This window comes from Chiloscyllium punctatum, chromosome 7, assembly GCF_047496795.1.
Source record: "Chiloscyllium punctatum isolate Juve2018m chromosome 7, sChiPun1.3, whole genome shotgun sequence".
In the NCBI taxonomy this organism is placed as follows: Eukaryota; Metazoa; Chordata; class Chondrichthyes; order Orectolobiformes; family Hemiscylliidae; genus Chiloscyllium; species Chiloscyllium punctatum.
The window spans coordinates 42,547,875-42,570,212 of record NC_092745.1 but is presented as its reverse complement, the minus strand read 5'-3'; the positions used below and the strand labels follow the sequence as shown (position 1 = coordinate 42,570,212).

At 46.8% G+C, this 22,338-nt stretch overlaps 1 protein-coding gene across 5 annotated transcripts in view; it reads left to right on the top strand.

The window, feature by feature from the left end:
* The window catches only part of LOC140479598 (LIM homeobox transcription factor 1-alpha-like), a 312,251-nt gene that overhangs the window by 249,285 nt on the left and 40,628 nt on the right, over positions 1-22,338 (top strand). For all 5 annotated transcript variants that reach the window (XM_072573432.1, XM_072573428.1, XM_072573429.1 and 2 more), the window contains one exon: positions 18,649-18,881. In XM_072573432.1, coding sequence (XP_072429533.1) covers positions 18,649-18,881 — 233 coding nt within the window. The remainder of the gene's footprint in view (positions 1-18,648; positions 18,882-22,338) is intronic.

The window sequence follows — 22,338 nt, the reverse complement described above, 5'->3', positions numbered from 1 at the left end:
CCTCTGCACTGTCCCCATCAAACACTCCAGGACACATATGACATGGAGTTAGATACAGAGTAAGGCTCACTTCTCATTAGCCCATCATTATGAGATTGCGGTGATGGCCTCTGCAAATTGCTTATGTTTGGCTGTGATAGGGATTGCATTGAATGGCGTAGGTCCCCTAGTTAAAGTGCCTCTTTGAGCTCTCTGTCTTGATGCACATGTGAAAGATAGCTGTTTCTGTGGTAGTTGGTGCCCAGGGAGGCAGGAGAAAGTGGGGATAACATGGTGCCCGAAGCCTGCCTCTGCCTAACATTTATAATGCAGGAGACCGTAGGGGATTGATGAACATCGACCTTTGAAGATCAGCTGAGCTCAGTTGATTGTAAGAATGCAATCATCTTGAAGTACTCTCTCTGTTTAGCTGGATGTCATTGCAAGGTTGGAGTGCTTCAGTATAGTTTACCCTTAAGATTAAGGGCCATTCGAGTAGATTACGCCAACATTCAGTGGTTTAAATTTGTTAGAGAATGAAAGGTACAAAGAATCGACCAAGGTCCAGCAGCCTGTGCTCCCTCTCAGTCATGAGACACTCATGAAGGCTTTAGAGCCCTGGGCCCAGGAGATCTGTCCCTTAACAACAATCGTCATCTCAAGGGGAAATAAAACCCCACTGGTGTTGCACATAGTGGTGGAGTAGAAAGTTTAGATTATTCAAGAGCAAGGGGCCTCTCAGTGCAACTTGTTGTCAAGTGAGATCAAGTTGCAAAATAGACAAAATGTGTCAGAGTCTGGCATTCTGGGATGGTGTACAACCCATCACTCTGTCTCCAATCCCATGCTGTCCCTGTCCTGGGATCGTTTGATGGGGACAGTGGAGCCTTACCCTGCATCTAACCCCCCTGTTGAAGTAGTTGATTGGGACAGTGTAGAGAGAACTTTACTCTGTATCGAACCATCTGCTGTCTCTATCCCTGTCCTGGGGCTGCTTGATACTAATATTGGATAACAATGAGCACAGCTATTCCTTCTACCCATCAAGAAATTATCACAAATTTTATATCCTTGATCACAATTCATTCAATTACAATCCAGACAGGGGTTTAAAATGGAAGTACAAGGAAGTGTGAATGGGAGGCTCAGCAACAGATGGGCCGAGGTGGGGTGAAGTTAAGTGATGTGTGGACGAGGAAATAACTGATCTTGGGGCTGGGCATGAATGTCAGGTTGGGAAGCTCATTTCAGGATCAAACGTGCCACAGTCAGGATGTGGCGGCTGGAGTCGACAGTTAGGAAATGGAGTTTGGAGCCAATGGCTTCAGTCTTTCCAAATGTCTGCTCATCTAGTACCAGATATCGAATAGTTTAGCGAAAATGGAGGAGCTAGCAGACGTGGTAACGAGGGTAAAGTTAAGGAGGGATCTGCTTGTGTTACAGTCACGTCATATACTTGCAATTGAATATAGTCCAGAGTGTGGGCGCTGGAAAAGCACAGCAGGTCAGGCAGCATCCGAGGAGCAGGAGAGTCAACATTTCAGGCCAGAGCCCTTGCTCATTCCTGATGAATGGTCCTGCCCGAAACATCAACTCTCCTGCTCCTCGGATGCTGCCTGACCTGCTCTGCTTTCCCGGCGCCCACACTCTCGACTCTGATCTCCAGCATCTGCAGTCCTCACTTTCTCCTGCAATTGAATATATTCTACTTTAAAAATGAAAGAGGAACATAGCAACTTACTTTGATACAAGATGGTGACCAAAGGGTCAGGTGACATTCTGTGACTTCTGCACAAAGAGACTAACTCACGAGACAGTGAGTTCATAGAGTGTGAAGCTGGAAAGGTACAGCAGGTCATACAGCAATCGAGGAGCACAAAAGTCAGTGTTTTGGCCCTCCATCAGGATTAAGTCATATCTGAACATGCTTATGGAAATTTCCTAAAACATAAGTGACCATGGTGGGGCACCATCCTTGAAAGGAACTGCCAGACATAAATCTGTAGAATTTACACCTTTGAAACAAACTGCCTAGCTTAAAGTCTGGACTTGCTGACTCTGAGTTTGAAACTAAAGATAGAGAACTGTAAAGAAAAAGCCGAGTTATAAGGAGGTGTGAGAGTCTATCATCAATTCTTCAATGTGTAACAAAGGTGTCTAATCTCAACGCACTCAGGGTTTCAATTAAAATATTGATCAAATGACCAAAACTTGTTGCAGTTTATGTATCTCATTACCCTGCAAGCCAATAGACAATAGGTGCAGGAGTAGGCCATTCGGCCCTTCCAGTCAGCACCACCATTCATTATGATCATGGCTGATCATCCACAGTCAGTATCCTGTTCCTGCCTTATCCACATAACCCTTGATTCTACTGTCTTTAACAGCTCTATCCATCTCTTTCTTGCAAGTATCCAGAGACTTGGCCTTCACTACCTTCTGGGCCAGTGCATTCCATACACCCACCACTCTCTGGATGAAGCCAGTGGGGAGCTAGGTTGTCTCTAGGTAAGAGGGATAAAATCCACCAGCCAAAAGAACCACAGAACCCTTCCTCAATAAGCAGTCAACTCAGCCCTCAGCTCTCCCATTGCTTAACCAACTTTTACCTGAAAAGCTTCACTTCATGGAAACCGGACCATAACTTCACTTGGAAATCCTGAGACTTCCTACATTTGTACTTTTCCAAAGATCCACCACGTGCACCTTAAATGATGCAATCTGAATGTGAAATGAAATCAAAAATTGCTGGGAAAAACTCGGCAGGTCTGGCAGCATCTGTAGAGAGAAAGCAGAGTTAGCATTTTAGGTCCAGAGACCCTTCTTCCAAACCATAATCATTGATTTCGAGCATCTGCAGGACGTTGGGGTTTTTAAAATTCAATCTTAGTGTGATTTGTGTGTGTGTGTGTGTGTGTATATGTGTGTGTGTATATGCGTGTGTGTGTGTGTGCGCGCGCGTGTATGTGTGTGTGTGCATGTATGTGTGTGCGCGTGTGTGCGCGCATGTATGTGTGTGTGTGTGCATGTGTGTGTGCGCGTGTATGTGTGTGTATATGTGTGTGTGCGCGCGCGCATGCGTGTATGTGCACGTGTGTGCGCGTGCGTGTATGTGTGCGTGTGCGCGCGTGTGTGTGCGTGCACGTGCGTGTATGTGTGTGTGTGTGCATGTGTGTGTATGTGTGTGTGTGCGTGTGCGTGTGTGTGTGAGAGTGTGTGTATGTATGTGTGTGTGTGAGAGTGCATGTGTGTGTACTTGTGTGAAAGTGTGTGTGTATATATGTGCGTGTGTGTGTATGTGTGTGTATGTGCGTGTGTGTGTATGTGTGTGTGTGAGAGTGCACGTGTGTGTACTTGTGTGTGAGTGTGAGTCTGTGTGTGTATGTGTGTGTGCATGTGTGTGTGTGTGTGTGTGTGTGTGAGAGAGTGTGTGTGTATGTGTGTGTGTGTGTACGTGTGCGTGTGTGATTATGTGTGTGTTTGAGAGTGTGTGTGTGTGCGTGTGTGTGTGTGTGTGTCTCTCTCTGAAGGACAGAGAAGATGTTGTGTTTACATTCCAGGGTGTTGTTTGTTTGACTTTTCTTCTGATTTAAACACTTATCTGAAAGCCTATTCTGATTTAATTACTGAAAATCACAACACCAGAGAGATAATAGGTTTCTCTAAATACACATTATATTGCAGGTATCCACATAAAAGAGGTAGGGTTTCTCAACACCTTCCTTTTCCTATCCTTAACACTTGACACATGGCATTGTCTACTGGTCTACAGCTATTGCCATCGGTCGGCAAATGTGGTGCCACTGTTTAAGAAGGGCGGTAAAGACAAGCCAGGGAACTATAGACCGGTGAGCCTGACCTCAGTGGTGGGCAAGTTGTTGGAGGGAATCCTGAGGGACAGGATGTACATGTATTTGGAAAGGCGAGGACTGATTCGGGACAGTCAACATGGCTTTGTGTGTGGGAAATTGTGTCTCACAAACTTGATTGAGTTTTTTTGAAGATGTGACAAAGACGATTGATGAGGGCAGAGCAGTAGATGTGACCAAATGGACTTCAGTAAGGCATTCGACAAGGTTCCCATGGGAGACTGGTTAGCAAGGTTAGATCTCATGGAATACAGGGAGAACTAGCCATTTGGATACAGAACTGGCTCAAAGGTAGAAGACAGAGGGTGGTGGTGGAGGGTTGTTTTTCAGACTGGAGGCCTGTGACCAGTGGAGTGCCACAAGGATCGGTGCTGGGTCCACTACTTTTTGTCATTTATATAAATGATTTGGATGCGAGCATAAGAGGTACAGTTAGTAAGTTTGCAGATGACACCAAAATTGGAGGTGCAGTGGACAGTGAAGAGGGTTATGAATTAGTGATGCTGGAAGAGCACAGCAGTTCAGGCAGCATCCAAGTAGCTTTGAAATCGACGTTTCGGGCAAAAGCCCTTCATCAGGAAGTGAAGAGGGTTACCTCAGATTACAACAGGATCTTGACCAGATGGGCCAATGGGCTGAGAAGTGGCAGATGGAGTTTAATTCAGATAAATGTGAGGTGCTGCATTTTGGGAAAGCATTTTCAGGCGGCACGGTGGCACAGTGGTTAGCACTGCTGCCTCACAGCGCCAGAGACCCGGGTTCAATTCCCGCCTCAGGCGACTGACTGTGTGGAATTTGCACATTCTCCCCGTGTCTGCGTGGGTTTCCTCCGGGTGCTCCGGTTTCCTCCCACAGTCCAAAGATGTGCAGGTCAGGTGAATTGGCCATGCTAAATTGCCCATAGTGTTAGGTAAGGGGTAGATGTAGGGGTATGGGTGGGTTGCGCTTCGGTGGGGCGGTGTGGACTTGTTGGGCCGAAGGGCCTGTTTCCACACTGTAAATAATCTAATCTAATCTAAAATCTTAGCAGGATTTATACACTTAATGGTAAGGTCCTAGGGGGTGTTGCTGAACAAAGAGACCTTGGAGTGCAGGTTCATAGCTCCTTGAAAGTGGAGTCGCAGGTAGATAGGATAATGAAGAAGGCGTTTGGTATGCTTTCCTTTATTGGTCAGAGTATTGAGTACAGGAGTTGGGAGGTCATGTTGCAGCTGTACAGGACATTGGTTAGGCCACTGTTGGAATATTGCGTGCAATTCTGGTCTCTTTCCTATCGGAAAGATGTTGTGAAACTTGAAAGGGTTCAGAAAAATTTCCAAGGATGTTACCAGGGTTGGAGGATCTGAGCTACAGGGAGAGGCTGAACAGGCTGGGGCTGTTTTCCCTGGAGCGTCAGAGGCTGAGGGGTGACTTTATAGAGGTTTATAAAATAATGAGGGGCATGGATAGGATAAATAGACAAAGTCTTTTCCCTGGGGTTGAGGAGTCCATAACTAGAGGGCATAGGTTTAGGGTGAGAGGGGAAAGATATAAAAGAGACCTAAGGGGCAACTTTTTCACGCAGAGGGTGGTACGTGTATGGAATGATCTGCCAGAGGAACTGATGGAGGCTGGTACAATTCCAACATTTAAGAGGCATTTGGATGGGTATATGAATAGGAAGGATGTGGAGGGATATGGGCTGGGTGCTGGCAGGTGGGACTAGATTGGGTTGGGATATCTGGTCAGCATGGACGGGTTGGACCGAAGGGTCTGTTTCCATGCTGTACAGCTCTATGACTATGACTATGCTTTCAGGCCTTCACTTATAGACAATGTGACAATACTACAGCTTTAAAAGGGGAATTTTGTCCTTTTGTTTTGAGAGGAGCTTTAAAGCAGAGCTCCCTCGCTGTTGATCGCAAGCCCATCGAGTAAATAGCTTGTGAGGCCTTGGTGTTAATTTTCTGAAGCGGAACACACACTTTATTCATACACTATAGTTAAAATACACCAAACTTAAAGAAGAAATTGGAATAACTTTATTGGAAAAACTGAACAGAATAATAGATTATCTTACTACTAAACTGTACCTGTTCCAATATAATAACATCCCATAAACACCCCATTGGCAAAGACCAAGTTCAGTAAAATAGATTGTCTCACAGGGAGAAAGTGAAGACTGCAGATGCTGGAGATCAGGGTTGAGAGTATGTTGCTGGAAAAGCACAGCAGATCTGGCAACATCCGAGGAGCAGGAGAATCGACGTTCCGGGCGGGAGCCCTTCATCAGGAATGATTAACTGTGATCATAATGAATGGCGGAACAGGATTGAAGGGCTGAATGGTCTTTCTCTTCTCCTAATGTCTATGTTCTATGGTAGGCATTGTTACAGAGACTACGAAAGGGGAGCTCGATGCTAAGCCTTGCTCCTGATGAAGGGCTCCGGCCCGAAACGTCGATTCTCCTGCTCCTCGGATACTGCCTGACCTGCTGTGCTTTTCCGGCACCACACAGACAGTTCTCCAGTCCAGGAAGAAAAACATCGAGAGAAAAGAGTAGCAGTTTGAGATGTCCTGCAGCTTCAAATCCCAGCAGCTATCACTGAAAAATTAAAACCAAAAATCCTGGTTCTGTGGGAACTTGACCACACCCTTTCAGGTTTGCTTCAATTGTTCCAACTTTAAGAAAAAAATCCCCAAGGCATCACAAGCTGTTTATTCTTTGGACTTTCAATAGACAGCCCGGTACCTCTGACTTCAAATCTCTCTTTAAACAAAAAGGACAAAATATATCTCTTATAGCCATTGTATCATCATAGATCTGGGTCAATGTCTTGTTGTTCCCTCCCTAAAGGCATTGTAGGTCAACCTATAGCATGTGGACTGCAATGGTTTGGAAAGGCAGCTCAGCCCCACCTTCTCAAGGGCAGATGGGGCAGGCAATAAATGTTAGCCCAGCCAGTGATGCCCGTGCACTATGAGTGAATAAAAAAAGTCAAATACTCAAAAATCAGGAAACGCACTCCAAATGATGTGTTTTTTTAAGATTAGATTACATTACAGTGTGGAAACAGGCCCTTCAGCCCAACAAGTCCACACCGACCCGCCAAAGCCCATACCCACTACCTAACACTACGGGCAATTTAGCATGGCCAATTCATCTGGCCTGCACACCTTTGGACTGTGGGAGGAAACCCACGCAGACACGGGGAGAATGTGTAAACTCCACACAGTCAGTCGCCTGAGGCGGGAATTGAACCCGGATCTCCAGCGCTATGAGGCAGCAGTGCTAACCACTGTGCCACCATGCCGTTTTCTTTGCTCAGTCTCCGGGAATATTAAACTGTGCTTCAATTCGTTAACATTTATATTGAATATTGCAACTTAAAAAATTATGTTTATTTACATAGAATTGAAAAGAATGGCACTGTGTATCCTTCATGTAAACAGTGGGTCTTATCCCATGTTCCCACCGTTCCCATCTCCCTTTATCATCGTCTCTTCCCTCCAACTATCTATCTAGCCCATTGAGTCAGGCTCTAGAGCTCTATCACAAAGGTCAAGGCTGTCCATTACTGAAGGAGTTGCTGTACACTTAGAGGTGCTGTCTTTCAAGTTGGACATCAAGCCCTACCCAATCACCTGCCCAGCTGGATGTAAAACATGGATTAGTGGTGCTGGAAGAGCACAGCAGTTCAGGCAGCATCCAACGAGCAGCGAAATCGATGTTTCGGGCAAAAGCCCTTCATCAGGAACAAAGGCAGTGAGCCAGAAGCGTGGAGAGATAAGCTAGAGGAGGGTGGGGGTGGGGAGAGAGTAGCATAGAGTACAATGGGTGAGTGGGGGAGGGGATGAAGGCATGGTTGAAGAGCTTCAGAGCAGAGGAAATGACCTGGGAGTTGCAGTGGGAGAGGGACTCCCTGAGATTCTTGTAGAGAGAGGAGGAAAACTTCTTCAAGGCAGGCATCCTTGCAAGAGGATTCGCAGTAGGGTTAAAATCAACAAGGTAAAAACAATAACTGCAGATGCTGAAAACCTGGATGTAAAACATGTCAAGGCACTTTCACGGAAGAGCAGGGACCAATATTTATTCCTCGTTTATCTCCACACAAACTATCTCATCATTATGTTGCCGTTTGTGGAAATATTTTCTGTGCAATTTGTTTTTTGCATTTCTTGTCTATACTTCAAATGCATTTTAATTGGTTGCTAAGCATTTTGAAACATCACTAAATTGCCTGGGCATGTCTTGTCCACAGAAAGCAAGACAAATCCAACCTGGTCAGTTACTGCCCCATCTACTGTTGATCATCAACAAAGCCGATATTGTTGATGTGGACTTGCTCTACAATAACCTTCTCACTTTTGTTCAGTTTGGGTACTACAGCTGCTGACCTCATGCCAGCCTTGATTCAAACATGGATGAAGGAGTTAAATTCTAGAGGTGGGAGGGAGAGAGACTGCCCTTGACGTCAAGGTCAAACTTGACCACGTGTGGCATCAAGGAGCCCTGGCAAAAGTGGTATCATTGAGAATCAGGAGACAAACTCTCCACTGGTTGGAGTCAAATCTGTGAAGATGGTTGTGGTTGCTGAAGGTCAGTCATCTCAGCTCCAGGACATCCTTGGAGTTCCTTGGGAGATATTTTCTAATCAGTCTGCTCAGTGATGTTATGAACGCACCTCTGGAGCAGGAGGGACTTGGACTTGAGTTTCCTAACTGAGAGGTATGAGCTCTATCCTGTGCCACAAAAGCTCTCCCACATTCTCCAGTTCTTCAGGGTAGTGTCAGGCCCAAAAATCTTCAACTGCTTCATCAATGACCTCCATCATAAGATCAGAAGTGGGATGTTCACTGATGATTGCATGATGTTCAGCACCATTTTCGACTCCACAGACATTGAAGCAGTCTAAGTCCAAATGCAGCAAGACCTGGACAATGTCCAGACCTGGGCTGATAAATGGCAAACAACATTTTTGCCACAGATGCCAGGCAATGACCATCTCCAATAAGACAGAATCCTTGGAATTCAATTACATTACCATCACTTTATCCCCACAATTAATGGCATTGCCATTGACCAGAAACTGAACAGGACCAGCCATACAAATACAGTGACTACAGGAGCAGATTAGAAGCTAGGAATTCTGTAGTGCTATCTATGCGGCACAAGTCAGGTATGTAATGGATAACTCCCCAATGACTCTCAAGAAGCTGAACATATGAAGGGCCCTATGCCTGAAATATTGATTCTCCTGCTGCTCGGATGCTGCCTGACCTGCTGTGCTTTTCCAGTGCCACACTTTTTGACAGCCTTCTTGATTGACGTCCCATCCACCACCTTTAGCATTCATTCTGTCGATCACTAACACGTAGTGGTACACACAGTGTGCACCATCTATAAGCTGCACGAAAGAAACTCGCCAAAGCTCCTTTCACGTCACCTTCCAAATCCACAACCTCTTCCACTTCAAAGGACTAGACCACACGTACAAGTTCACCTTCAAAACAGGGATGGGCGATAAGTACTGCCCTTGCCGACAACACCCTCGTCCTGTAAATGAATTAAAGAGCGGCTTCACCATTCTCCAAGTTAGAGTGTCTTCTGCATCATGACCTCAGTCCCTTAAACCTATACCCTTCTGCTCTTGATCCTTAACCACTGAGAAAACTGGTTTCCAGCTTCTCTTCCCAACACTTCATCTGACGAGAACCAGCTCACTTGCATCAGCCCTCAATCCCTCCAGTTCTTAATAAAGTGTCAGGGTGAAAACACAATGTGTGCACAGACATATTGCAGTGGTGCAAACTGTAGGCTTTTGAGTGCATGGTTTGGAAGGGAGCCTAATTTTTATGTGTCAGGAACGATTGGTAGGAGATTAGATTAGATTCCCTATCATATGGATACAGGCCCATCGGCCCAACAAGTCCACACCAACCCTCCAAAGAGCAGCCCACCCTGACCCATTTCCCTCTGACTAATGCATCTAACACTATGAGCAATTTAGCACGGCCAATTCACCTGACCTGCACAGCTTTGGACTGTGGGAGGAAATGGAGCACCCAGAGGAAACCCACACAGACACAGGGAGAACGTGCAAACTCCACACAGTCACCTGAGACTGGAATCGAACCCAGGTCCCTGGCGCTGTGAGGCAGCAGTGCTACCCACTGAGCCACCATGCCACCCACCCAGTGAAGTGAATGCAGCATTCCCTCCATCCCTGGGTTGTCTTGAACCACTAACCTTCTAATTAACAGCCGACCGCGCTGACCGATTACGCCACAGAGACTGGCTGACCAATTGTGCCACAGGTACTGTGATTGAGTTCTGTGTTGTTGACCAGGTCTGTGTCGCTAATTGATAACTCAGTGCTCGACATGAAAATCAGATGAGAGGGAATAAGGACAGAGACGTTGCTGAGTCAAAATCCTGGAGTTCCTCTCCTAACTAGACCTAAACCACCCAGACTGCTGCGAAATAGATAGCAGCAAACCACCATCAGCTTGAGGGCAATTAGGGACGGGCAATAAGTGCTGGCTTTCTGAAGCAAAACATCTGGAAGTCAAACAAAGGAAGCCTATAAAGCAGTTTAAAACCAGTGAAAGTGTAGCTAGTCCTGGAGAGTTTGATGGAGATTGTCATGACCTGGACTTTTGACATTCTGTAGTTTTTCTCATTAGAGGGGTCAGGGGAGACTTCTGAAGGTCTCATTTCTACCCTTCAAAGCATCCGATTTTAAAGTGTTGACAAGATTCAGCTAAATAGATCTCTCCATCTCTATAGCTCTCCTTGAATCTTACAAAATTCCTTGACTCTTTCTGTTGTATATGGGCTGAATGGGGTAATATTGAGGGTTGTCAGAAACACTTCCCCACCACCCGCACCCCCCCCCCCCCCCCCCCCCCCCAACCCCGACCTGAATTACTCCACACAACTTTGTGGGCAGCACGGCTTAGTAGGTTATAGGAGCAAGACTTTAGCATCTCTCGTCGTCTCTGTAACAAATGCCTACCACAGAAACATAGAAATCAGGAGAAGAAATAGACCATTCAGCCCTTCAATCCTGTTCCGCCATTCATTATGATCACGGTTAATCATCCAACTCTTCCAGCTTTTCCCCCATCTCCTTTGAAAATCAGTGCAATGAGCCATCTTTGTTCAATAGTTAGTTGAAGTGAGACTGCAAGTGCTCTTTTATTTACATTTCAGAAGGACGTTGGCAGCTAACCCAGCACCCACTGAGGTGCAGTCTTGTTTGCATATAAAACTCTGGTCTCTTGCCTGTCGTCTGGTGGACAGCCATGTTTGTCAGCCAGCTAGGCTGCATTGAACTTTCTCCGACACTGTGTTCTCACCTAGCACTGCCGACGCGTACATGTTATCCAGCAGCACCACAGGATATCGAGTGGGACTCAGACCTCTGCTTCCCCCATTCCCATTACTCAGCCTCGCTGATCAGCTGCAGCATTAATCTGGCTGGGATACAGCACTGCCCGAAACAATGGTCAAGGTGACTTCAATTGTAACCTCCCGTAGGGAAATGGATGAATACACACAACAGGAAAAATTTCAAAAGGCTGCAGAGGAAGAGAGTGGCAAAAGGAAGAGCACTTTCGAAGAGCTAGCACAAGCAGTCTGGGCCAAATGGCACTTTGCATCATGCCCCCTCTCACTTGGTGCTCACTGAAACCCTTGGGGCTGGGGTAGAGGTCTCATTTATGACAAGTACCATACAGTGTGAAAGCAGGCTATTCGACCCATTGAGTCCCCACTAACCCTCAGAAGCGCATCCCACCCAGACCCAGATCCCCTATCCCATCCTTGTAACTCTGCATGGACGTCATGGGCAATTTAGCACGGCCAATTCACCCTAACCTGCACGTCTTTGGACTGTGTGGGGAAACCAGAGCACTCGGAGGAAACCCACGCAGACACAAAGAGAACATGCAAACTCCAAACAGACAGTCGCCCGAGGCTGGAATCGAACCGGGGTCCTGGGTGCTGTGAGGCAGCACTGCTAACTCCTGAGCTACCCATGCCACCTGGGGTGGCAATAGTGACTGGTCCCTGGCTTGTCTCTTGGCACCGTTGCTGATGGCTGATCCAGGCTAAGGGTCAGATGAACAGCCACTGACCTCTCAGGTTTGGGGGTGGAGGGGAGGGGAGATGTGGTGAAGTCTGACCTTAGCTATCTCACCCTCACACGTCCGCCTCCAGTACCACCAGCTAACTTGGTGATGCATCTCCATGCCTCACCTAATGCCCTACCCAGCCTCTCTCTCTCTCTCACTCTGTCCCACCTTTCCATCTTCACTAATGAAATCCGAAACCGACTCAGTGTAATCCCGCACTAGTGATTAGAGATGATTGATTGCGAGGCATGTAACATTAATCAGATGTTTAAATATTGTCACTCTCCCTCCCCTCCCCCGCGCTGTTGCTAAGCTTCGAGCTGCGGAAGAAATTCCACACTTGCTTATTTAACAATGCAGCAGATTATGCAGCAGCTTCTTAAACAGATTAGCGAGGGTCGATTAAACAGATTAAAGGGGGGGGGGGTGGGGGTGAGTGGGGTATAGGTCCAAAGAAGCATATTTTCTTTTTATTAAACTGGGTTTGCCGTCTCCATGGTGATGCAGCTAATAACACATGTTGGGCGAGCAGGGACTCTGTAAGGCTGCATTTTCTCCTGTCTATCTCCTGTAATTTAAATTAGACTGACATTCAACTCGGCGGGGGAGGGGCCAGTTTTCAGGAGCTGGAAACCTGGACCACAACTGCATGTTACACACTACATACAGATGGGTATGGAAACATGTACTGTCAGAGCTACACGTTGTGCTGCTGTTTAACATTGTAGAATTGATACTAAATGTGGGTGGATTGCTCCCTTTTACTCAGTGTACTGACACTGAGACACATGCAGTCCCAGGCAGGAGTGAATCATTCCCTTTTACACAGTGTGTACTGTATGGACAGGAGCTGACACTGAGACACACACACACACAGTCCCAGACAGGAGTGAATGACTCCCTTTTACACAGTGTGTACTGTACATGGACAGGAGCTGACACTGACACACACACACACAGTCACACACACAGTCCCAGACAGGAGTGCATCATTCCCTTTTACACAGTGTGTACTGTACATGGACAGGAGCTGACACTGACACACTCACTCACACACACACACAGTCCCAGACAGGAGTGAATCATTCCTTTTCACACAGTGTGCACCGTACATGGACAGGAGCTGACACACACACACACACACACTCACACACACAGTCCCAGACAGGAGTGAATCACTCCCTTTTACACAGTGTGTACTGTACATGGACAGGAGCTGACACTGAGACACACACACACACACACACACACAGTCCCAGACAGGAGTGAATCATTCCTTTTCACACCGTGTGTAGTGTACATGGACAGGAGCTGACACACACACACACACACACACACACACACACACAGTCCCAGACAGGAGTGAATCATTCCCTTTTACACAGTGTGTACTGTATGGACAGGAGCTGACACTGAGACACACACACACACAGTCCCAGACAGGAGTGAATCACTCCCTTTTACACAGTGTGTACTGTACATGGACAGGAGCTGACACTGACACACACACACACTCACACACACACACACACAGTCCCAGACAGGAGTGAATCATTCCCTTTTACACAGTGTGTACTGTACATGGACAGGAGCTGACACTGAAATAAACATGAACTAGATGAATGCCACTTTCTTTGCAATCTGTTGATGTTGGAGAATATATCTGATGTGGAATATCTGAGATGTTTGATTTAAAAAAGTACACAAAATATGAATATTACAAACTGTAGTTGAGACAGTAGAAAAAAATTACACTATATATGCAATCATTAGCAAAATAATAATTACATCTTGTAAAATATTGATTTAGCTGTAATAATTTAACATCAATCACTTTGGTATTGAAAGAAGCTTCTTTTAACTTTGAATCAAAAGCTGATGTCTGTCTCTTTAATTAGAAAGGGAGTATGGAAGCACTTGTAGACTTGCAGCAAAGATGATTAAAAAAAAAACAGGCTTGTATTTTTGTTTCTGAATTCTCAACTCTTTTCTTTGTGTTCTTGGCTCTATTTGCAAACAGTGAAGCCATCATTCTTTGGAGTGGGAACCCGGGGGGTGTAAGGAGAGCCCATCCATCAGGGTGATTTGATAGTAGGCTTGGTTTGGGGGCAGGGTTGGTGTGGTTAAAAACAACTTGTTCCTCACTGACAGCTTTCAATCCTGTCTTAGTTCCCGATTGATTCGCCTTCCTTGTCCCAATTTTTTTTCTCGTTCTTTTTCCCAGAGACACGGATCCTTCCTGGGACTTTTGCTTCCTTGGCTCCTCTGTCATCTCACTCAGCTTACCACTCGATATCCATCAACCATATTCATGACCAGGAGTACCACCATGGCTGTATCCCTACAGCGGTCACCACAGAAGGTCCCGATTCTTGTTCCCATTCACACACTCACCATTCCACTCTTTTCCACTCCTCCCTCATTTTCCAAGTGGCTTTCAAGTAAGCTGGAATAGGATGGCTTCCCTCCTCTGAACCTCACCAAATCCCCTCATTGAGATGACGCTATGCAGTTTGTAACTCTGAGAATCAGACTAGGGTGGTTTAGAGACTTGATTGCTAATATGGCGCCTTTGTAAAAATACTTTGTTAAGCAATTTATTTTCTTGGCCGTGTGTCTGCAGGCAATAAATGTAAGAGTTAACTGCTGTCAGCGGACGGCTATCTCACATAGTCGCACTAATCTTGAGTCTTAACTTGCGGCTTAGCTATTGTATACTCACAGCCTATAATCCGGGGATCACACAGAACATCTGCTTTCCAAATGAGACCAGCCTTTTTGCTGGTTTGGAGGAGGATAGCCAATGAAAAGGACAAAGCTTCTCTGCGTTAGCAGCAACGCAAAGTTCTGAATGGGATGGATGCTTCAGTATAATGCGGGATCGACGGGAGGATAACAGAACGTCTTGTTATAATTCCAGACCAGACCAAATTTTGGATCTGCAAATTTGATAAGCAAAAATTTGAAATCCCAGTTACTCACTAAAGCCACAAAATTCCAACAAATAAAGAAATGTTACTGCGCCCCAGTTAACAAATAAATCTGTCAATTAGCTGACATCCCTCCTGATTTACCACAAAGTCAACGTGGATTCACCAGGAAACTTTGGTGTTTCTGCATTTAACAACGGGCACAACCGAGGCAGATCCCAGCAATCTCTCAGCAACCAACCCAGACATCAGTCTTTACTGAGAAGTTCAAACATTTGTTACAATCCTGCTTTCCTCATGAGGAACTCTAATGCCTCTCCTGCAAAGATCCAATCTGATCCTTAGCCGACTACAGATCAGCTCCGTGCATATTCCCACAGCACAATCTTAACCCAAAAGGTAAACTATTCCAAATTTCTATCAAATTTACGCACAAACCCATCCCTATCAATTTTCTGTTTAGAGCTGAACTGACCTCCCCCTGAGATTTCATTCCACCATCTCACCCACCACGTTGGTCAAAGTCCCAGTTTCTAAACAGATGCAAGATTCCAATGTCTCAAGGACTCTGTTTCCAAGAGCTATTCCTGGGCCTCCCTGATTTTTCTCTCTCTCTCTCTCTGACTTGGAAGCACTCAGTGAACAATGTCTTCCAGGACTGCTCTGCAATGTTGTCATAGGCAGCACTTCAGATGAATAGACCCTTGAAACTGACCTGTCCCATTAAAGTCTCCCAGCTGGGTTCCACACCCCATTGTTCTGAAAGATGATCAGACATATCAACCCTTTGTCATTCAGTGCAGTACTTTAAACATTACCACCTCCAGTCAACTGAGGATGACTACCCCTTCTCCACCAACAAAGTGTATAATTACTGTGGCTCAACACCCACCACACGCACTCGCAGATTAATGCAAAAAGTATAGATTTCATTGCAGTCTGGAGAACCTCATCCATTACAATCCAAGGTCATATGGATGGAGTAAGAGAGCTGGAAATACTTGCTCAAGAAAATACTTTACCTTGTCACCATTGGATGGTGCTGTAAATGTGAAGTCAGATGTAAACACTGGACCAAACACAGAGAATACGAGAGAAACTCAGCAGGTCTGGCAAAATCTGTGGAGAAAGAAACAGAGTTAATGTTTCGAGCCCAGTAGGACTTTTCTTCAATATCAGAAGCAGTTGGAAAATGGTGGGTTTTATACTTCTGAACAAGCTGAAAGATTAAAATTCTGGAGTAGAGTGGTGCTGGAAAAGCACTGCAGTTCAGGCAGCATCCGAGGAGGAGGAAACCCTTCAGGCTCTCTGCCTGTATTCCTGATGAAGGGCTTTTGCCCGGAACATCGATTTTCCTGCTCCTCGGATGCTGCCTGAACTGCTGTGCTTTTCCAGCACCACTCTACTCCAGAATCTGGTTTCCAACATCTGCAGTCCTTGTTTTTACCCTGTTTTTCCTCATTGGTTTTACCTACTTGGAAGATTAAAATGGGGACCCTGTCAGAGAGAAGAGAGCAGATCGTCAAGGTGGGTATACCTGCAAGGGAAGCACCAACAAACTAAATGCTTGAATAAAAGCTAAACATTGCGGATGCTGGAAATCTGAAACAAACACAGAGAACGCTGGAGAGGTTCAGAAGGTTTGAAGGACCATCTTTACGCTTGTTTAAAAAATATAAAAAGCTGCCATTTTCTGACTTTTTCGGTTCTGAGGAAGAGTCAGACAGGACTCGAAACATTAACTCTTGGTTCATTCGCCACACATGTTGAGTTTCTCCAGCAAGTTCTGTGTTTGTGCAGTATTTTATGTTTCTTTGAGCGGGCCCACTGGAGCTTTGCATCGGTGACCTTTGCAGATGGAGGGGAATTAGTGCCCAGCCCTGTTGAAGCTGTGTGGTTGTCTGTGTGGCTGCTTAAAAGGAAAAACTGACCAAACGGGGCCGAGGACACAACTTTGTATTCAACCGTGAATACAAATCTCTGCCTCAGTTACAAACCGTTGCTGTCAATTCTCACTGTTGGACTGTAGATATGTCTTCATAACTTGGGAGTGTTCATTTCCACATCCAGTGAGAGTGGAATGGTTGCCCATTATACAGCCCTGTGTGATTTTCCTGTCGGTAAATTTACCTGGACCATCTCTGACACCTCCCTCCCCTTCCTGGACCTCTCCATCTCCATTAATGACGACCGACTTGACACTGACATTTTTACAAACCCACTGACTCCCACAGCTACCTGGATTACACCTCTTCCCACCCTACCTCTTGCAAAAATGCCATCCTGTATTCCCAATTCCTCCACCTCCGCCGGATCTGCTCCCAGGAGGACCAGTTCCACCACAGAACACACCAGATGGCCTCCTTCTTTAGAGACCGCAATTTCCCTTCCCACGTGGTTAAAGATGCCCTCCAACGCATCTCGTCTAAATCCCGCACCACCGCCCTCAGACCCCACCCCTCCAACCGTAACAAGGACAGAACGCCCCTGGTGCTCACCTTCCACCCTACCAACCTTTGCATAAACAAAATCATCCGCCGACATTTCCGCCACCTCCAAACAGACCCCACTACCAGGGATATATTTCCCTCCCCACCCCTTTCCGCCTTCCGCAAAGACCGTTCCCTCCATGACTACCTGGTCAGGTCCACGCCCCCCTACGACCCACCCTCCCATTCTGGCACTTTCCCCTGCCACCGCAGGAACTGTAAAACCTGTGCCCACACCTCCTCCCTCACCTCTATCCAAGGCCCTAAAGGAGCCTTCCACATCCATCAAAGTTTTACTTGCACATCCACTAATATCATTTATTGTATCCGTTGCTCCCGATGCGGTCTCCTCTACATTGGGGAGACTGGGCGCCTCCTAGCAGAGCGCTTTAGGGAACATCTCCGGGACACCCGCACCAATCAACCACACTGCCCCGTGGCCCAACATTTCAACTCCCCCTCCCACTCTGCCGAGGACATGGAGGTCCTGGGCCTCCTTCACGCCGGTCCCTCAGCACCAGACGCCTGGAGGAAGAACGCCTCATCTTCCGCCTCGGAACACTTCAACCCCAGGGCATCAATGTGGACTTCAACAGCTTCCTCATTTCCCCTCCCCCCACCTCACCCTAGTTCCAAAATTCCAGCTCAGTGACTGTCCCCATAACTTATCCGGACTTGTCCGACCTGCCTATCTCCTTTTCCACCTATCCACTCCACCCTCTCCTCCTTGACCTATTACCTTCATCCCCTCCCCCACTCACCCATTGTACTCTATGCTACTCTCTCCCCACCCCCACCCTCCTCTAGCTTATCTCTCCACGCTTCCGGCTCACTGCCTTTATTCCTGATGAAGGGCTTTTGCCCGAAACGTCGATTTCGCTGCTCGTTGGATGCTGCCTGAACTGCTGTGCTCTTCCAGCACCACTAATCCAGAATCTGGTTTTCCTGTCTGCCAACTGCTGCCCACAAGCACAGCCCGATAGACAACAGCTCTGAACTGCTGCCTGTCCATGTTAACTGTGGGATTTTGTTAGCACGTTTGCCAGTAATGTCAGGTCTCTTTTCCCAAGTTGCCCACCCCCTCCCGCTGAAGGGCTGAGAGAGAACCAGAGCCTGGGAGGGTAAATGAGGCAAAGGTAGAGCTGGAGACAAGAGAGAGAGAGAGAGAAGGTAAAGCGAACTGCAGTCGTGACATTAGAGGAGCATTGGCTGTGTGAAATGGCCTCAGCATTCAATGGGATCTTTCTCTTTGTGTCTGTGCAGGCTGTTTGTAGCCAAGTGCAGCGGCTGCATGGAGACGATCGCTCCCACCGAGTTCGTCATGAGGGCGCAGAAGAGTGTCTACCACCTGCCCTGCTTCTGCTGCTGTGTGTGCGAGCGGCAGCTCCAGAAAGGCGACGAGTTTGTGCTGAAGGAGGGCCAACTGCTCTGCAAGGGCGACTACGAGAAGGAGCGGGAGCTGCTGAGCCTGGTCAGCCCGGCTGCCTCGGATTCAGGTAACCCAAACCCAGCGCCAGGCGGGGTCTAAAAGGCTGGTACGCACACATGATGGACCCAAATGACCCACAGTTTAGGATTCGCAAGCAGGCAGGAGAATGTGCTATTCCAGACTCAACATTACTAACTGGGGGAAGGCCAAATTTCTGTCTGTCTCCCTCACCTAGTGTTGTCTCAAGCATTTGACCCTAATCAGACGAGTTTCATGGTATTAATTGGACTGTTATTTAAATCAATGATTCTCAACTGGTTTTGTTTTTGCCACGTCCCATCCCAGGAACTCTTCTCAGGTTCCAGGGCCCACCCCTTTCAGACAGGGATACAACACCAACAGATAGACGTGCTGAAATTCGGATAATGAAGTATGGCGGTAATGGATGTGAGAACCCTTGACTGAACGCGTTTTGACCTGGTGCAGTCCAGTTCCTGACTGACCCTGAAATGAGGCTGTGTGGGAGGAGCTTAAGCAATTAATTTACCAAGTGCGCCGAATTCAAACTGTGTGTTGGAAAGATGTTATAAATAGGAGGGAAACCATTGACTCCAGTGGCTATTTAATTGGTTCAGTGACCAGGGCCCCTCATAAACACTTGGGGCCTGTGGCGCCATGGAGTCCGTGGACCATGTATGTACTGGGTGTGGGCGTTTGCACTCCCTTTTTGATTTTCTCAAAAACCTTCTCCTCTGTTTCTGGCTGCACTTCAGTCCCACGCTCCTGATCTTCGGGCACCCGGTACGGAGGAGGGAGGGCAGGTCCGAGGACCTCCTCGTGGGTCTGCTCTTGGGCCTGGCCAAACTGGCCATCAACAGGTCCAGGCAGCGGGCCGTGGAGGGGGTCGTTAGGGCCGACTGCCTGCCCCTCTTCCGGGGTTACGTTAGAGCCCGGGTGTCCTTGGAAAAGGAGCACGCGGTGTCCACCGACACCCTGGAGTTGTTCAGGGAGAGGTGGGCGCCGCAGGGAGTGGAGTGTATTATTTCCCCCTCCAACTCTATTTTGATTTAGTCCCTACCCTCCCCATCACTGTTTTGATCACACAGCATTGCCCTTTGGTTTGAAGGGCAGTGCTTGTCACTGGCCTCTCGGGTGTTTTTCCTATCTTCCTGGTGGTGGAAATTGAATAAAGATTCGTGCACTTTGTGTCCTTAAAAAAAAATAAACACTTGGGGCTCCCCATCTCACAGTTTTCAGCCTGATGTCCCCTTCAAATGTGTAGGGCCCCTCAGGGGCCAATGGCCCCTGTTGAGAATGGCTGATTTAAATGGTGGGAAATTGCAGCACGCGGCTGTGCAGAGGGACCTGGGTATCCTTGTGCATGAATCACAAAAGTAGATCATTATGAAGACAAATGGAATATTGTCCTTCATTGTGAGAAGGATGGAGTTTAAAAGCAGGGAGGTTATGTTGCAGCTGTATAGGGTGCTGGTGAGGCCACACCTGGAGTACTCTGTACAGTTTTGGTCTCCTTCCTTGAAAAGGGATATATTGGCACTGGAGGGGGTGCAGAGGAGGTTCACTAGATTGATTGAGGAGAGATTGAGTTGACTGAGATGATACACATTTGAATTTAGAAGAATGAGGGGAGATATTTTAGAAACATATCAAATTACGAAGGGAATAGAAGCAGGGAGGTTGTTCCCAGTGGTGGGTGAAACTGGAACAATGAGGGGCATTGCCTCATAATCGGAGGGAGCAGATTTAGGACTGAGATGAGGAGGAACATCTTCATCCAAAGACTTGTGTATCTGTGGAATTCCCTGCCCAGCGAAGCAGTTGTAGCTATCTTGTTGAATGCTTTTAATGGAAAGATAGATAGAATTTTAGACAGTAAATGAATTAAGAATTATGGTGACAAGGTGGATAAGTGGAGCTGAGTCCATGAAAAGATCAGCCATGGTCTTATTGAATGGCGGAGCAGGCTCAAGAGACCAGATGGCCTACTCCTGCTCCTGATGTTCTTATCATTTGGTGGTGCAGAGGTCCCAATCCTATGGAGAACTATAGTCTTATTTGAGTTACCCTGCTGAAATAGAGTTTTGGCCAGTACCTCACTGAAGTCTATTGAAAAAATGGTGTCCATAATTTGGACAAAGACTTTGGAGGTGGCCAGGAGGGAAAACTGTCTTTTGAAGGTGGGAGGATATTATACATGGTAGGGCATGTTCCTCTTCGACTGTGAATGCATTCAGTGAATGGGTTACTCAATGGGTTGTCTCAGCAGATATTACCCACCCTCCCCTTCTAATCTCAGAGTCACAATATTGTGGGTCAGGGCCCACTCCAAAGACTTGAGCACGTCACCCAGGCTGGCACTACAGTGCAGCACTGAGAGAGGGCTGCCGTGCTAATGATTGCAATGTCACACCTCTCAGGCGGCCAGTCTATCCAAAAGAACGAGAGAGCTCCAGCGTAATTTACCCAATATTTACTCAACAACAACAAATTACCTGGCCATCATATTTATGGGCATAAATTAGCTGCCGCATCTCCTGCATTACAACAGTACCGTTAAAGTCAATAATTGGTTGGAAGACATGTTGGGACACACTGAGATAGTGAAAGGTTCCATGTAAATACAAGTCATTGGTTCTGGTACAGATACCTGGGGAGGTATTTGAGAGCAGGCATGGTTCCAACTGTGTCTGATATTTGAAAGTAACACAGGCTGGAGGTTGGTGCCTTGCAGTGCTGGCCGCACAGACTGTCTGTTTGGAACTTCCCCTCAATATGACTTTCCTGGCGTACACCTCAGTTCGACAGAGGAGAAACCTCATCTCTTTCAAGAAACAAAAACCACCGGTAGTACTGAATGGATCAAATGGAGGAGAGAAGAGTTGTTGGCAGGAATATGACAGGAAGGATTTCCCCCGGCACTAATTGAAAAGAATTGGTATTTTTAATTTTGTGGTGCCTTTGAAGAAATCATTCCTTGAAGTACCGGTCTACAAGGAGTTGGGACATTTCCCACAGTGAAAGAAGAGTCCATATACTAATTGGTACAGCCCTGTTTCATGTATCTTGATTTCAATTCACACCTGCCCAGCCTCCCCCCAATTTGCACCTATTATAAACTCAATGCAGCTTAGGACGAGTGCTGTATAAAGGTAATTTATTATTATAAGGAGATTTCAAGAATTTAAACCTGAAACCCTGGTGTAAAATAAGAGAGAACATTCTTTTGATAGCTTCTTGACATAAGCATCAAATCACCACCTTCGTAAGACATGCATCTTGATATCTATGGATTCATAGACCTCTTCTTGGGATGTGGAGGTGCCAGTCTCTTTGCCCAAAATGACCAGGGTAACATGCCTAGAGCAGTCATGCCTTTGGGTTGGTACTGCTCCAAGATTATCCTAGCGTATCCAAGGATTGGGAATTAACGGCAAGGACAGTGCTGGGAGCAATAACCCCAGGGATTCGGTTTTCCTATTTTGGGATACAAAGTAAGCCAGCAT